We start from the raw sequence: 17,640 nt of genomic DNA on the forward strand, positions 1-17,640 counted from the left end.
TTCTTTTTGAAGGTAAACTCAATTATTCAGTGAGTTTAGGTGATCCAAAGGATGGGGAAAAAACTAGTTTCTGGTATGAGGTGTTTGGACATATTCATTGACATTATCAAAGAGAGGTCGATAATCCCCTTTATTAAAAAGCATCCCATCCTTAATTCTGCATGATCTTTCTTTTCATTCCTCAGAAGTTGATGCTAGCGCTGAAATTGTGTTACTACAAAAAAGGCCCCTAAAAAATCTTATGCAAGATTTTGAATTATTGCAGCATCATCCTTACACAGCACAAAATAATCATCTATAATCTGGAAGCTGCTGAAAAAAAATAAGAAGGGGAGGGTTGGTAATACAAGACGCATTTACAAGGCCATCTCCAAACCCCGAGGTTCGATCAAGATAGATGGTGCTAGGTGCTATTCATGGTATTCGTTCTTCTCTATCGTCTGCGTAATGTTGCACGGCAAAAGTGAAAACAGGTTTCATTGGGTGCCGTGGCTGGCCTGTCACGATCAATCCTTATAGACATGTCAGAACCAGCACTGATGCCAGCATGGCCTGCTGCAATTGAGCGGCTGCCAACTTCGCATGCATTTATGCATGACGTACAATCTGTGTGTGTGTGTGCCAATCCAATCCGCAATGATGCACCAGACTGATAATGTCAGGAGCTTGGACTTACAAGAAATTGAACGGCTTCCCAGGCCTTTGAGTTAAATTTTCCATGTGTGGAACTTCAGTAATTGTTAGCATTAATTGCGGCCATTAAATTAATTTAAATTATAAGCCTCATTTATGTAACGTATTTTCATAGCTGGGCATACTACATCAAGTGTGAATTTCCCTGGCTGGAAGTGATCATTCTGTAATATGCACTAAAATGCCATAAAATCTGACATAGGGAATTACGAGTATTGTACTTCATGGTTTCATTACAGTCTACACAGTCATGCATAAGAGCAAGGTGCTGGCACGTTTTTGTAGCACAACAGCAGACACTCCACGTGACATAAAATTTCTTATTCATAACTCTTAATGCTATTCATAACTCTTAATGCTTGTATATAGCCTTGTGAACCATTTATATTCTGTAGCATGTTTACAATGCAGCCCATCTGCACCATTCTTACTCGCTTTCTTTTTTTGCTTTTCCTCGGTATATTTAATCAAGCTTAGCTCGGGCATGAGGCTATTGCAAACAATGATGTCACTCCTAGTATCAGGACAGCTTGATTGGTTACCTGTGTGAGGGACATAGGTCTTTGATTTGATGATGTAATCGCCTCATCTGGAACTTGTGACACAAAGTTTGATCCCCACCCAGACCACCACGGCTACATTTGACATTTTATTAATTGCCAAAACAACTTTTTTGTTGTTTGACGAATCAGGCCACTGGCTTACTCAGTCTCCCATGTGGAAAAACACTACACGGTCATTCAGATCCACCTACTGTACTTCCACTGAAAACACTGGACAGATTGCTCAGTTCATCAAAAAAAAAAATACCCCGGAAAGAATCTGCACACACATGGTATCTGTAATGCACCAGTGGAAATGGCATGCTGTTGCACAAGAAAATGCATCCATCACCCACTGGACAGGGAATCACTGTCAGGAAAACTGTAAACCGCTTCAAACTGTCTCAGTCCCCCCATTTCCCCTACTGCTCTCATTACTGGAGAGCTGGCAGACTGAAACGTCTCAGCAGCACAAGCAGATCTCGACTGTATCCATGATTGCACAACAGCCGTCTGAAAACGTTGGATTGACAACCTTAGTTACAACATCACTCGGCACCTGATTGTAGAGAGAGCAATAAAGCTGAGGGCGTGATGGCAGTCTGCAGTTTTACTATGACAAATAAGGAGCATTGGAGGACCATCTGAAAACGGTTGGCAAAAATAAATAAATAGATAAACACAAAGTCACCCAAGACATATTGCATGCATTATCATGTATTGCACAGATATGTTTTCCTTTCCAAGTAACTTTAGCTAATTAACTACTTTTGTGTCAACTTTCAGCATTGGGATGGAAGCACTTTTACAATGTAGTGTGTACTGTGTGTACTGTGTGTGTGTGTGTGTGTGTGTGTGTGTGTGTGTGTGTGTGTGTGTGTGTGTGTGTGTTGAGAACTGGGGGTAAGTGGCAAGAGACAGATGATTGCCCCTTAGGTATTTGGGCATGGTCTGTGGGACCAACAGTGGATTGCATGAATATCTGGGATATTTAGCCTGGGTGTTGTGGGGATGCAACTGCTTAAACTGTATTTGTTCAGGGCACAATCACTGACTATAAAGAGTCCTGTGTGCTTAGAGTCCTGTGCCCTTAAAGAGCAATGACGCAAAGCCAAATACAGAAGTGGTTCCCTGGAGTTGAGAGGGCTGGTGGTGGCAGGCCCCATTATGTTAAAAAAATGACTCGAGTAAAGAAGTTTGTTGGCATCTTTCAAACGTGTCCTGGATATGATTATGCGTACAGTATGGACTGGTTTTATGGGTTCACACATTTAAAACTGCGGGTCTGTTTTCCTACAGAGAGCTGGCTGAGCACGAACTTCGCTACCTTTAGGTATAATAATGAACATGTGTAGATAATTACTGTGATATGTAGCGTAATTACCCTGACAGTTTTCATGTTAACAGCTGATGTGAATTCATAGAGCTCTTCGGGTTTTGCTCCACGAACAAACACGAAAAGTGTGCTGTATTGTGTGTTCATCTTTGTCAGGGTGGTGCGACTTACAGATCAGAGCAGAGCCACTCATGTTATCTATGATACATGGTCAGGTTACTGTAAGTACTCGTAGCTAAAGCAATCGCACATCTGACAAAAACAAATAGCGTAAAAGAACAAACTGGGCATGCATGAAATCTTTCAGTAGCCGAAGGGATAGCTAAATTCAGTCTAATATCGACACAAAACATCCAGTAGTATTTATTCATTCCCAAGATTATGTATCTGATTGCTGAAATGTTTACTAACCACACCCAAAGCCTATTTGTGACCTGGTAGGCACCAGGCAGGAATGGGGCAGGGGCGGGGGGGGGGGGTTACAAGTCAGCACAGGTTGTCTGATTTGATTGTAGAGGTGGCTGGGTTAATTCTCATTTGGCTAGAAAAAAAAATACTGGAGCACCACATGAAATCTGAACTGAGGATGTCAGCCTGGGTACAGCTGTACAGTAGAGAAGTGGCCAGTTGTTGTCAGTGACATTATTTTGTATAAACCTCCTTCTAAAAAGGAAGGACTATGAACATAAATGTATCATTTGAATGCCAGACTTTATTCTGCAGTCTACCATCTCATTCAACCCCTGGAAGAAGTCCCTCCTTCACCAAAACTACAATAACTAATTTTATTGCCTTTCCATTGAAAATCACGAAAACCACTTGGGAATATAATGGCCCCGATTTCAGTTAATCATTTTCAAAGACAGTTTTTAAAAAGAAAGAAAAGAAAATAATTACTTCTCTCCACAAAGGTGCTTAAAATTCTAACCTACTCTTAACCTTCCTTTGTCAAGCACTGATTGCTACAAAAATATACAATCAAGTGAAATATGTACCATGATGTCATATGATTTATGTTACTGTAACCAACTTGAAAACTAATGTTAAATTTCTTTTAAATGATTTAAATAAAGCTTGCGTGGATAGCTTCTGGCATTTCCCGGCTGTTTTGCGTTCCAGACCAAAAGAAATATACAGTGTGCCAAGACAGTCAGAGGTGATGCCTTCAAGCACAGCTTTGTTAGGAGTGAACGGAAAAATAATTGTGCATTTTCGTTTGCGTTATTGTAGCTGACACAGCTTCTGAGAGCTCTACAGGTTGCGCTTTCCTATAGGCCTGTGTAGATCGGTATTTGCCTAGGATGGTAGGAAAGGAAACAGAATTCTGTGATCTGCCCGCGAGCTGCTCTGGCTTGGTGATTTCCCAGCAGGTGTGAGGTGTTTATTCACTGTGGCTGATAAATCCTGAATGTTTTGGAACATGACCGCAATGTGATTTTTTTTGCAGCTGGGGTTCCTCAGCTGAAACCACTGAACATATAATATCATTCCTGTGTAATTTTCCTGGTTCAAATTTTCTCAGCAAATACTCAGCTGAATACATTAGGGTTTGAAAATATGTGTACAGCAAGACTAGGAGCTACAGAGTCAATAAAAAAAATCCATGGCACTTGGCTGAGTTAAATGTCAATTAGAAGAAACATTTTTCCTAATCCAGATCCATTGTACACATAGCAATTACATATGGCATATATTTACATATATTATTTCATATGATTGTTAATTTTTGTAATGAAGGGGTCCAAATGTTGATTGTGGAACCTTTTCACAAACGCTCCCTTATAATTTGCTTAAGTCTCTTGACCAGGTCATTATTGTAAAACAGATACAATTCTCAAAAAACTTAACAGGTTAAAAAGTAAACCCATACATTAATACATAGTAAACGAATAAATCTTCTTCTAATCCTTTGAATTTAACTGAATTAGAGGAGCAGAGAGAGCCTGGAAAGCCGAGCCTAGTCTTGACTCATAGGGTCCAGGACCAGCATTCATTTAAGTCACATTCATTTACGAACTCCCTCTAAGTGCGTTTACAAAAGAGGCCCCATTGTTCACTTTCTTTGACCCCTGTTCCATGTGTCCACTGCCACAATGCACAGAGGCGGATATCCACTGAACTTTCACTGAACACCTCGTTTCTCTCTCTGTCTGCTTCGGAATGATGAATGTGAATGAGATGTGTTTTGAGAGAGCAATGGATGTGGGGGGATTTTTCTGGGGACAGATGGCCACATGCTTGGTTTGAGTTGCTAATTAATTTTGCCGGATTGACATTTGTTGAGATTCCTGAAATGCTAATTTAACTCACAGGTGCTGTAGCCCCAATGTCCTGTAGTCCGTGTCTCTGCGGTGCCAGATGTCAAACCCTGCCTCAATCAACAGTCGTCCTTAATTTTGACTGAAATCAATGAAAGTGTTACTTTTTTCCCCCATACAAACCCATTTATTTTGGTAGATTTTAGTGACAGCTGAAGCCACCAAACTTTTTGAAGAATAGAAGCTATTTTAATTAAATATTGAGTCAAAGTTGGGGGCAAATGTTGCTTGAATTCAGGTCTGGTTGTCTTTAACGTGAAATTGCCTGTAATGTCATGCACGGGACAACTTTTAATCAACAGCTGTTTCTAACTGTTCTGTTTTTTTGTGGCATCTCTTTCAACAGCAAACAATGCAAGTATTATATCTTTTCTTTTATAGTATCTTTTCATCCAGTTTCTTTGCCTGCACAATAATAATTTTGCTGTCTCTGCACAGAAAAAATCATTAGTGGTAAAGCCTGCTGAATGCAATGACACCCACAGGATACAAAAAAAAAAATAAATAATGGAAACCTTCTTGGTAGTAGATGAGAGAGATGTATCCTCGAGCTCGTATAACTCAATCACTGAGGAGATATCATCAAATACTGTGAAGCATAGCTGTGAAGCACAGCCCAGTAATAGTGTGCGATCACTTGAAAATCATCCAGTTTGGATTTGGTGAGGAGCTGCGCTGAAAAGCATTTATTTCACTGTTGATTTATCACGTATCGCTGATTGAAAGTTACATGTATGATATGGGAAAACATCTTCGAGGTGGTCTGATTACAGTATTTCATGAGAAGAATGATATCAATCGCAGAGAGCTCTGTTCACCGCTTGTATTGAATTGAAAAGATTATTCCAGAAGAGTATTATGTGAAATATTTAATTCATGTTTAAATACTCAACGATATGGACAAGGTGCCACAGTAGAATGAATGCCCCCAACAGTCAAACCTAACTCTCAGAATTCAAGCCCTCACCACATCACAACTAATCTTTTGGACCCAAGTGTAGTTCAACGTCAAGATCACCCACTATTCTGAGCAACGATCACCATAGCAAAGGGAAGTATTTTGACACACTAAATTAAATTTTGTTACAAATACAAAATCACAAGAAATTGCACAATTCCAACAAAGATATGGTAAAGGTAAACAGTGTAGCCACTGTTTTGTTTAATTATTCTTTTGTAAATGCTTTGGCAAACACACATGTGTACGTTCAATGAATATTTAAACATACGTCAAAGGGCTTTTTACAGTCTAGTTTCAAATTAACCTTGATCACCTATTGAGGTAGCGCTCATATAAAATCGTTTCCACCTGCGTCTCCGACGGCAAATTTCCTCCGACATTTAAACAGAGGAGGTTGGTCACAGTTCTCCCCAAACTCGTAACAATATAACACCATATTCAACTTATTTATTTGTTTATTTGCAGAGCATTTTTTTTCTCTCTGCTGGCGAGATGAAGCCAAGCAATAAAAAAAATCCTATAATGTCATAGGACGTGGTTTTAATTAGGAGCATGTCCACGACTTTAATCTCAAACACATTTGCACACTGGAGGAAGGCCTTGGCAGGGTCTGTGGAGACATTTGCATCTCTGCACAACACAATTGCTTTTTGTTACTTTATAAAGTGACAAGTGATTCCATAAACAAACAGGAGGTTTGTGTGCATGCGTGTGTGTCTCTTTGTTTGTGTGTATGTGTGTGCGTGTGAATGTGTAGGCATAGGTTTTACCCCCCTGATTCCCATGAAAGTATACTCCAGGGTTTATCTCATAATGGAGCTCAGTGTTAAAGAAAGAGTCATACTTCAGGCCAAATACCACAGATCTAGGAACAGCTCACATCTGTGTGCTTGTGCCTGTCACTTTCCGATTTGTCATTTCCACAGTGGTGTCACTCCGAGTCCTCCAGGCCTCATCCCTCAGGCCTGCGGCTTCTGCAAGTGTTTCTGCCTCCCATTGTAACACCAGTTTAAATAGCAATAAAATCTGTTCTTTGAACGATTATCAGCAATTTACCTTACAGCTCTGTTTGTTTGTACATATAAATATACATTGATATCTATATCAATATATATCTATTGATAATCTATATCAATCTATATATATTGATATAGATTTTTGTGTTGTTAATTGTATACTTACAGTTAAGTATTTCAAAAAGAAACCCCAGAGGAAAGTGTTTAGTTGGACGTACCAAGAGCAAGCTGTGTCGCAGGCCCTTACAAGGATCAACTGTGTACTTGGCATGTCCAACCGAGCCCTTTTTCTGGGTTTCATTTTCTCTGCGCCCCCCACAGGTGTCTTTTAAGTGAAGGCGTCACCCCTTCCAGCTCTGAGGTCGCTTTCAAAGACCTCCAGGACGTGGGTGCAGAAACCCTGATGTGTAAGTGGCGCATTAAGGACAGGAAGCTTCAGATCCCATGAGTGCCACAGGGGAAGCTGTGGCGATGCCCTTACCCTGCGGTTTATGGGGGAGGGGGGAAAGGAGCGATTTGATTTAGCGTACTGTAGAAAGTAGAAACCAGCCCTGCTCAGGGGGGCAGAAATCTGCATTAGATGATGATCTTCAGGTTTTCTCTGGTGCCCTCAGCAAGTGGAATCAAAGGAATAAACACCCGTGACCGAGCGGACGTGGGCTCTGTTGATTCGTCGCTAATCCCTAAAGCTTTTCATTTCTCCCCTCGTTGTTCTTGTTTAAGAGCAAACACGTGTTTTTGTTTTTTTTGTGCTGATGGTTAATTGCCTATTGGGTTGTTTTTTTTGTTTTGCCTAAGTTTATTTTTTTTTCCGCTCTGTCGTTGAGCGCAGCATGGGCGTCAGCCATGACAACGACCACCCCTCCTGCGCCGATGGCCTGCACATCATGTCCGGCGAGTGGGTTAAAGGGCAGAACCTGGGCGACGTGTCCTGGTCCCGCTGCAGCCGCGAAGACGTGGAGAAGTTCCTCAGGTGATACTCAGTATCCCTCTGTCTGCCTCCCTTTCTGCCTGTCTTTCTCTCTCTCCCACCTTGTTCCTTCTCTATTTCTCTCCTTCCCTCTCTTTTTCTTTCTCTTTCTACCTCTCTCCCGGTCTGTTTCTCTCTCCCCCTTCTTGTTCTATCTCTGTCTCTCCCTTTTCTCTCTGTCTCTTTCATCTCTACCTCCATCTTTCTTTCTATATCTCCCCTCTTCTCATTCTTTCTCTGTCTCTCTCCTTCCCTCTCTCTTTTTCTCTGTCTCTTTCATCTCTACCTCCATCTTTCTTTCTATATCTCCACTCTTCTCATTCTTTCTCTGTCTCTCTCCTTCCCTCCCTCTTTCTCTCTATCTCTTTCTCTTCCTCCTTGTTCATTTCTGGGGAACCATCACTGCCTACACCCTTCAGGGAATGTTTGAATGTCATATTCAGCAAGGATAATTTGCTATAGACAGAGATTTTAAATGTCTATTTATTCTGCATTTCAGCTAATTCTTGCTTCATTTGCCCTTCTAGAGCACAATATAGGCCACAATACCACTCTGATTGTATGTTTGTTGTGGATGTGAAAGGGTATACCATCCTGATATACTTTTCTGCCCGGTCTTGTGCCCTAAAAGTGATTTTGGGGTTTGCCAGGCTGGATATGTTCACATGTAGCAAAGGCGAGAGTAGTCACCCCAGCCGGCCTCAAACCCGGGTCTACGGGGTACCGACCATGCCACTTTGACCACGGCGCCAAAGAGCCCGGCTCGTTGGAATGGCAGTCAGAGCGCATACTCAACCGTCACTCATCCCATATTGTATAGCTTGGCACTATCTCTCTTTCTTTGTAGGTCTTTTTGACATTTCCTAATCTTCTAAGCCACAGAAAATGCTGCTGAAGAGAACAGAACACAGCCACCCATGATATTCAGGCAACCCTTTAAAATACAGCAAAAATATACCAAAGCATGCATATTTTAGTGAGTGTGGCATTCACAATTGCACTCTTAGTCTTTGCCTGGAGGAAACACTCAACATTCTCAAAGGATACAACAGGCAGCAAGGTCACATTAACCACATATGAAGTGGTATATGTCTAAGTGAAGACTGAGAGGCCAAGGGAGGAGGAGTGTTGTGAACTGGCGCGATTCCTTTGTTTGGCCGATCTCTTGCACTGGCAGTGAGGGAACCACGATATATCTATAAAAACTAGCATAAAAATGGCAGAAATATAGTTCAGTCAGACAGGATCAAATGTGGAATCTGTTTTAGGTTGTATGGAATAGTACATCATATGCACATGGAGGGGAGATTGGTAGAGGTCATATGGTGTCAGGAAACCATAGAGTAGAGTCTAGTACATTCTAGTCATTCTACTTCCTTTTCCAGAACAGGTGACCATATAAACCTGTGAAAGGACAGGAACTGATGAATAGAATTTTAGGAGCATTTTACAACTGTGGGTGAAGGTATTAATGTGATCAAAAATGTGATAACATTCCAATGTAAAGGTGCAGTGGTAGCCTCAAAGAGTGTGGATTGTTACGCTGGAAAGAAGAAGAAAGTGACAGTTGCACTGAAATTAAGTGGCAGTACAGCTGATAAAGTATAGTGCTGGAGAAATGAAAGGAAGAGAAATGAACTGACAGGAAGCACGTAACGACGCACAGTTTTTGAGCCTATTGGTGATAGCACGTTCACTTGCCACGGTGTCTTTTATGAAAAAATATGCGAAGGTTTCAAAAACAAAAAAAAGAGAGAAGAAAAAAAAAACGGCGGGTAGGAAATGACTTTGCGCATGTGTTTCCTGGCCTGTGGCAAATCCCTGGACCCTGGCCTCTGCGAATACCAGAGCCGGTAAGTGACACCGCGTGTCTTTTTCCCAGATCCAAGTCGAGCAGCTGTCTTCTGCAGACGGACCCCCTGAGCCTCAACTCTGTGATCCTGCCTTCCAAACTGCCGGGCCTGACCTACACCGCCGACGAACAGTGTCAGATCCTCTTTGGCCCCACGGCTTCGCTCTGCCAGAACATGCAGGTGAGAATCGTAAAAACCCCCGGAGAAACAGATATATTGTAAGGCAGCCTGTCTTGTCAGGCTAGCCAGGAGGTTGCAGGATCTAAGGCTGGGTCGGGCGCTGCTGTTGTACTGCCGGACAATGTGCGTGACCTGAATTGCTTAACTCAGTATAAATCTATAACAGCATTCAGTGTGCTGGGTAAGAGGAATGGTTAAGCATAAATAATCTTTTTGTGAGAAAAGAGGAATGGTTAAGCATAAATAATCTTTTTGTGAAAAAAAAAAGTCACATCTGACATGGGGAATGTTATCTTGTTCAGTACAACTGATTTTTCAGAGTACATTCAATCCATTACTTCTATATACCTGTATTATGTAAAGGAAATAAACCAGTCGGTTAATTGTTCTGCTGTTAGTGCATCGAGTGCTCCTCTCAGCGATCACACCCATGTGAAGTGCGAACAGTTGTTTTTTTGCAAAAGGTGGTAAATGCTGAAGGTTATTCAAATATAATTGCAATGCCAAGGTTGAATCAAATTTTGAATCAGAGCCTGGTTTGATTTCTGTGCCTGGTTGAAACATGACCAAAAGTGACCAGAAGCAAAAGAATTTTGCTGAAAATTTGACTCTCCAAACAGACATATATAGCATTATAAAATATTTTTTATTGAAATATTAATTTTTTTTCTGCTCATTCTGTCTGTCTGCTACATGTAAGCGCCAGCTTTTTTTTCAGCCCATCATCTTGGACGTCGGCGCGTTGTGAATGTTACTCTTCTCGAGCGTCCTCTTTAAAAGCAGAAACAAAGAGCGTCGCGCCACGAAAGGCAGCAAATCACACGCCGCTTTCGGGTTTTTATGGTATCAAAAGGAATGTTTCGCCCTGAAAAACTGCCGAAGCCATAATTCATAAATTACAAGGGGGGGGGACGTGTTCCAGCTTCCCGAAACTGAGCAATCACTTTGGGCGCGAGCTGTAATCTACAATATGAATCACGTAAACGAACGAGGCCAAGGCGGTGCGCCGCGTATCTCCCCTCGCTTCAGCTGTTGTCACGATAAGATGCTCAAGTGACCGCGGTAGAGCTATCCCAAGGCTACTATTTCATAAAGCGCACCATTAATTATATTGTCTTATCAGACGCCATGGCAACGAGGCCTGTTTTTCCACAAACATTCTTAATTCCACTATTTTTTTCCCCCCAAAGTGTTCGCAGAAGAAAAAAAAAACTAGTAAAGAAATGACTGCAATGTAAAAATCTGCCTGAAGGCCATCTAGAGCTCCATCCAGGCCCCAGTTTACGGGCTTAGGGTTTTATGGATACTGCGTACCCGGTGATATGTTTTAAGTGTTGTCAAGTACCACGGAAAACTGACAGGATATAAAAGGCAAAACACGATTATGCTTATTGTGGGTTGGATTTCTGTGTGAAATCGCATGTCTGTAAATTTCCATGTGTAATTCCTGTTGATAATTGCCAACATGTGATGTGTTGAGACTTTGTAAAGAGACTGCAGGCTCCCACAGTAAGTCTCCACCTGCAGTGCAGCTCAGAACTCGCAGTGCTGAGTAATTCCCCTGACTTTGAATGTTCAGTTTCACTTCCTGCACGGGTTGTGGGTAGATGAATGAAATTTTATGTTTCTTAAGGTCCAGTACAGGCCATTTGACTTTATAGTTTGTGAGATTGGCCAATAAATGCTGCTGAGCTTAACTAATGGGAGGTGGCACGTCCAAACTTTCAGCCTGGTCACAGCTTTAGTCTGCTTACAGTCAAAGTGTAAGACCTCTGAGGGCCCATTATGGTATACCTTTATGGCATCCATGCTAATTTCCTTAGCAGCTGTGCTCATCCGGGTTAGACTGTACTATTCAGTGCTATTCAGTGACACATCACCACTGTCTTTTAAGGACACAACTTTCACAATTGGTCGTAATCTGCTGTTCCGTCTGGATCTTTAAAACAGGCCGTTGATGCAGAGCAAGTGCACATCGACACCTAATCTGAACCTAATCCCCCTGCAGGGTCTCGCCCTCCGAGAGGGGAAGGCGTCAACATCTCAATTGTTAGATTCATCACCGCAGAAAGGAGGGGAATCTGATTGGTAAAACAGAGTGTCTGTGTGTTCCCCACCTTGGGTCTAGTGAGCTGCTGATGAGAGAACCAGCACTCGCAAATATTTTTTTTTCCATTTTAATGTCTTGCTTTGAAACCAAAATCAAAAATGAAAAAAAAAACATTGCATTTTTTTTTTTTTTTGCATTGTATTTTTCTTTTCCTGCTATTTGGCTCATAGCGTTCTACCTTGAAGCACCACGCCCTGTCATTTGCGTTTTCGAAACTCCATATTGATAGTGCTTTACTGAGACGCACGAGGAGTCCTTTTGGAGGATGGTGTGAAGCTAAAAACCATGCCATAATACATGTTAACTCTTTGGCGCATACGGTCTCACCAGTGTGATTAGCCCTTTCGCGCCTACGGTACGAGGAAACCTTGACATTACAAAGTGTAGTAAATGCGGCAGTGAAAACTATGAGAAGCTTAATAACGCTAATGAAAACATAATGGAGCATGTAACGTAACACGTGCGCTACATAGCATAAAATAAGTCACGTACGAAAGGGTTAAAGACCCAGCAGTGAAACACTACCAAGGGAACAGCATGACTTAACTATTATAACTGATATTATTAGTACAATATCGAGGAAGCACCCTTATTAATTCATACTTACAGTGCATGAGACATTATAATAGCAAATACTCTGCTTAAGTGGGGAGGGCAAAATCATATCCGTCAGCTATGAAATAATGGTACGCATTTTTCATTGAATATTTTTAGCACCATTTCCCATTTCATTCTGTGTTTCTGATCTTTTGTGTCATTTTGTTTCACAAATATAAATTTCCTTCCTGAAACAGGGGATTATGATTACATTCCATTTCAGGTTATTGCTGGTGATAAATACTGTCACAAGGTTTATTGTACAGTGACATCTTGTGGAAGCAGGAGCGTGCAAACTCTCTCGAGGTCAAAACATTTATTACATGTAATAAATGTTTTATGACAGTGTTATACGGTATTATAAACATTGGAAACGAAGCTGTTGGTTTATACAAACCCGAGTCACCTGGGGTAGTCGCACTCCGTCCCCCGTTATCCTAGTTCTCAGTATTCGACAGTGAAGACCTTGGCTGCTCTCCCTTTTCCGTACTTTAAAGCAGTTGGCCTGCAGTTATCAATGGGTATGTACTTTCTGTCCTGTGAAGCAAGCGCCTGCCAAAAAACTGGATTGTGTCTCGGTCCGTTTTTTTTTTTTTTTTTTTTATCACCACGCATTGGCCTTTGAAGATGCCTGGAAGAGGCCAGTGAAGGGGTTACCTGCGGCCACACGTCTGCAAATGCACATCGGAAATTCTAATAAGAACTTGCAGCAAAATAATGCAAGTACAATATTGGCACTAAATAATACTGTAGTATATGTCAATACACTGTCCCCTCATATCTACTGCACTTGGCACAGTGAATATACTGACACTAATGTGCAGATACCATCCCCTTTTTTATAGGTCTCAGTTGACTGTGCTGTATGGTCTTGTGTACCATGTACCTGCTTGTCACTTAGCTGCATTTAGGTTTCTCAAGGTTAAAAAACTGCTTGGTTACTGGCATAGCAGCCATGCATTAGTTGTGTAGCACTGGACCTCCTGGCAGGGCTGAAAGCTACTGCCTCACACTGATTCCTCTCACTGTGTGATACTCTGCTGCAAATTATACAGGCCCAGTGATGTACCAGTGTACCGGTGTTCTGGCCCACATATGAATGGAGAGTACAAGCCTCAAATATCCATCACAGTTTTGCTCTCTGTGGCAGAACATGATGTGCTCCGGACTTTGGTGCCGTGTCGAGGGGGAGAAGGACTGTAAGACCAAGCTGGACCCGCCCATGGACGGAACTGAGTGTGACACAGGAAAGGTGGGTCAGCAGTTTGATGATGTGATGCACACCTGACCCTGAGAACGGACTGCTTACTGCTGTGACTACTCTAATCTCATTACACAGAGATGAGAAGGAAAGCAAAAAAAAAAATAAAAGAATTGACTGTACTCTGACAGGTAATCACAGTGAAACACTACCAAGGGAACAGCTGTGACTACTCTAATCTCATTACACAGAAATGAGAAGGAAAGCAAAAAAAAAAAAAAAAAATTGACTGTACTCTGACGGGTAATCACTGCAGTTTAGAACTTAAAACTTGCATAATATCACTTGACAGGTGTTTGCTGTTAGTCTTTTTTATGCATTGTGTATTCACTGTGTTTGTTAAAGATGACAATAACGTTTTTATTTATTTTCATTTAACAATGAATGATTGCTTGTTTGCCCTTGAAATGAATTAGCAATATTCAACTGAATCAACTTCTTAACTGAACAGTTTGAGGTCCTCTGACAAATAATTGAACATCCAAATAAGCTTAATTAAAAGAACTAACCTGACTTTAAGAGCCAGCTAGTAAAAAAATGTGCAATACACACCTCTAATTGTATCTTTCCTGCCCATCTTACAATAAAGACCTAAATCAGGACTTAAAGTCATTGTCAGGTAAAATCCGGCTCTGCAAACAGCTCAATCAAACCAGATTAATTATAAGCAGCTGTAAAGCAAACCAACAAAATACAGTCTTGGGTGCCCCCAGGACCAGAGTGGGGACTGCTTTAATCATGACCATGTTTAGTGTTTCTTTTTAAATTATCCCCTGAACTCATTTCATCCCAGAAAGAGAGAGGACCCAGCCGTGCTTGCAAAGATGGTTCTTTATCGCTTCTAGTCGGCATGAAATCCAGGCCTCCGAGCGCAATGTCCTCGTAGAAGTAATCTAAACAATGAACCGCGGCCTGCCGTGTCTCTGAAGGCAGGGGTGGAAGCCAGCTGTTACATTTCGCTGACAGTGTTGGAGTCACATCAGAACGTCCTCTGTTGTCTCTCCGTGTTGAACTCTGACAATTAATATGACGCAGCTCCACTCGAAGGGACTGATATTTATGACTTTTGTAAATACTATATAATACTTTGCTGAAGGAGCCAAAACTCTGACTCTGTTCAGATTTGGGCCAGGATGAGTAGAGAACAGGGAAGAAATGAAAATATCGAGAACAAATGTGTGACAAAAGCCCCCCAAAAAAACCCCACCCCCTGAGAGTAATCTGTGTTGAGGTTTGAAGCACAGAACTGACACATGCCGAAACTCCTGATATTTGGTGCTGAACAATGAAAAGTTCATGGAAAGTTGTGACTTGGCAGGTCAAATCCCGTAGCGTGTGAGCAGTGTTGGCGTCATCTTGGTGCAGTGGCATCGTGGGTAATCCACAATGGTGTCTGCAATATGTCGTAGCCTACTACATTGCCAACCATAGATAGGCAAGCAAATCACAGAAAAACAGGTAAGGTACATATTACAGTACCAATTAACATTTATGAGAAATTAGCCTTGTCTCATTCAAGCACTGTAGGGGGTTTAATGTGTTAAAGTGGAATTAATTGAATTGACAACATGTGGTACCAAATTGCAGTTTCCATACTTGCTGTGTGATAACAAAACCGAGAAGCTCACCTGCATAATGCTGTACTATAGTTAGCCTAAGAGCCGAGGTCATGAAGAACAAAACAGGCTTATTCTGGAAACCTCCAAACGGCCAAGGGCATAACTGCACAAACGTTGAATGAGTACAGTAAGATACACACATCAACATAGTCCAGAGAGAAAGGAGTGAGGTCATCTGCCGTAACGCCTAATTGAACTTGACACACTCGCTAATCGAATGAAAACAAACAGCGCATTTCACTAACAAAACATGTTATTACTGGCAATAGGCACAACCCACAAGATACAGTATCCCTGATTCAGCATCAGTGTAGTGGCACGCATACTACCACAATGTGTAGTTATGATATTGTTGTTTATGCTTCTCATGGCCATTGTGTATTCTGTGAAAAGGTGGTTCTGGTTTGTGTGGGGTGCTGCTTCAGACGCACTGTTGTTGATGTAGCTCACTCAGCACAAATTATCAAACTGATGAGGAAACTCTGCAGACCACACGTTGGTTGCGCTCATCCGTGAACAAACATCTGTAATAAAAGGCACATTCATTGAGATGCATGGATGAGCAGGAAGCACTAGCCCTTAAACCCAAATGATGTTAATTCTTAGTGAATTAGCTGGGACAATACCCAGGCCATCACATAGCCAGTTTATGCAGATAGACTGATAGACTAGATTCCATGGCATATGCTTTGTCATTAGCTTTAACCACAATGAACAAAGAAGGTTACTCTTTTGGTTGTTTACATCACATTGTTATAGCAACCCTGTTATGCAGAGCAAGGAAAATTAAAGAAAAAAGGAATGCTTATGCAAGTCTGCTGGTCAGAATCAATACACAGTGCAATGCCGGTCCCGGTCCTGACTGTACCCCTCCGCAGTGGTGCCGTGCTGGGGAGTGCGTGAGTCGAGGTGTCCCGCCTGAGCCGGCTGTGGGGGAGTGGAGCTCCTGGGGGCCCTGGGGAGCCTGCAGTCGAACCTGCAGCACAGGGATCAGTGCCCGCCAGCGCAAGTGTGAGAACCCCAGGTACTGAACTCACAGCTACATCCGCCCTCCTGACACTAGATTCCGTCCACCGTCCCTGAGTGAGTGGCTTCAGCTTTCCCTCACGACAGCTGTAGCAACGAGGAAGTAGAACCGATGGTAGTGAATCAAGCCAAGTGACATCACCACCATTCTTGTGAAGCTTCAAGCATATTGAATTTCACGCGTTACGTTACATTATTGGCATGTAGCAGATGCTCTTATCCCGAGCGACTTACATAGGTTACAGTTTTTTTTTTTTTAACGTCACCTATTTATACAGCTGGATATTTACTGAGGCAATTCTGGATTAAGTACTTTGCCCAAGAGTACAACAGCAGTGCCCCAGCGGGGAATCAAACCTTTTGGTAATGAGTCCTGCTCCTTACCACTATGCTACACTGCCACTCTTAAGCGTGTTGAGTTTACACCATCCTACTTGTTCCTTGTTCCTGGTCTGGGAGTGTTGTTAGCCTGGTCTGACACTGTTGCCCATTCAACTTGAATAGATATACGTCTGTTCTTTTGAGCTGGAAGTTGGCCTGGATAAGAATGTCTGCTAAATGAATGTAATGTAATGTAATGTAATGCTGTCCCTCTTCCACAGATCTGGTGGGAAAGCCGAAGACTGTGATGGTCTTAGGATACAGTACAAGGTTTGTGACAACTTGCCCTGCCCTCCGGGTGTACCTGGGTTCAGGGACCTCCAGTGCCAGACCTTCAACCGACCCTCCCTCCACTGGTACTCCATCATGGATGACGGTAAAAACACAAACTTTGTGTCACCTCCTGGCTTTCTGTCTGCATGGCAAAATCGGTTGACCTGCGTTCTTGTGTTCCAAACTCTTTGGTTAATGTTTATGTTGCTTTTCAGGACATGCATTGCTTTTAGTGAACAAGGAAAAACATGGTAGATGAAGCTGTAATGAATTACTTGTACGTTTGACACAGATGAAGATGTGTTAGCTATGGTACCAAGTGACCGAAACTTGGTACTAAGTCTCATGGAGCTTGTATCTTTGAACTACTTCCTTCCTTTTCTGAACCATGCACAGCTCACTCCTCTTCATTCCTTATGAACCTCTAGACAGACCTCCTTTTACGACGACTTCATTTCCATGACATTCCAGGAGGTATTTCTCCCTCCGACGCAGCAGTTCACA

The 17,640-nt window shown here is 42.1% G+C and overlaps 1 protein-coding gene across 1 annotated transcript in view; it reads left to right on the forward strand.

Moving 5' to 3' along the window:
• LOC118777948 (A disintegrin and metalloproteinase with thrombospondin motifs 19-like) overlaps nucleotides 1-17,640 on the forward strand; it is a 69,176-nt gene that overhangs the window by 22,609 nt on the left and 28,927 nt on the right. The window contains exons 9-13 of the mRNA XM_036529217.1: nucleotides 7,699-7,839; nucleotides 9,719-9,869; nucleotides 13,727-13,828; nucleotides 16,335-16,480; nucleotides 17,085-17,239. Coding sequence (XP_036385110.1) covers nucleotides 7,699-7,839; nucleotides 9,719-9,869; nucleotides 13,727-13,828; nucleotides 16,335-16,480; nucleotides 17,085-17,239 — 695 coding nt within the window. The remainder of the gene's footprint in view (nucleotides 1-7,698; nucleotides 7,840-9,718; nucleotides 9,870-13,726; nucleotides 13,829-16,334; nucleotides 16,481-17,084; nucleotides 17,240-17,640) is intronic.

Source organism: Megalops cyprinoides, chromosome 5, assembly GCF_013368585.1.
Source record: "Megalops cyprinoides isolate fMegCyp1 chromosome 5, fMegCyp1.pri, whole genome shotgun sequence".
Taxonomy (NCBI): domain Eukaryota; kingdom Metazoa; phylum Chordata; class Actinopteri; order Elopiformes; family Megalopidae; genus Megalops; species Megalops cyprinoides.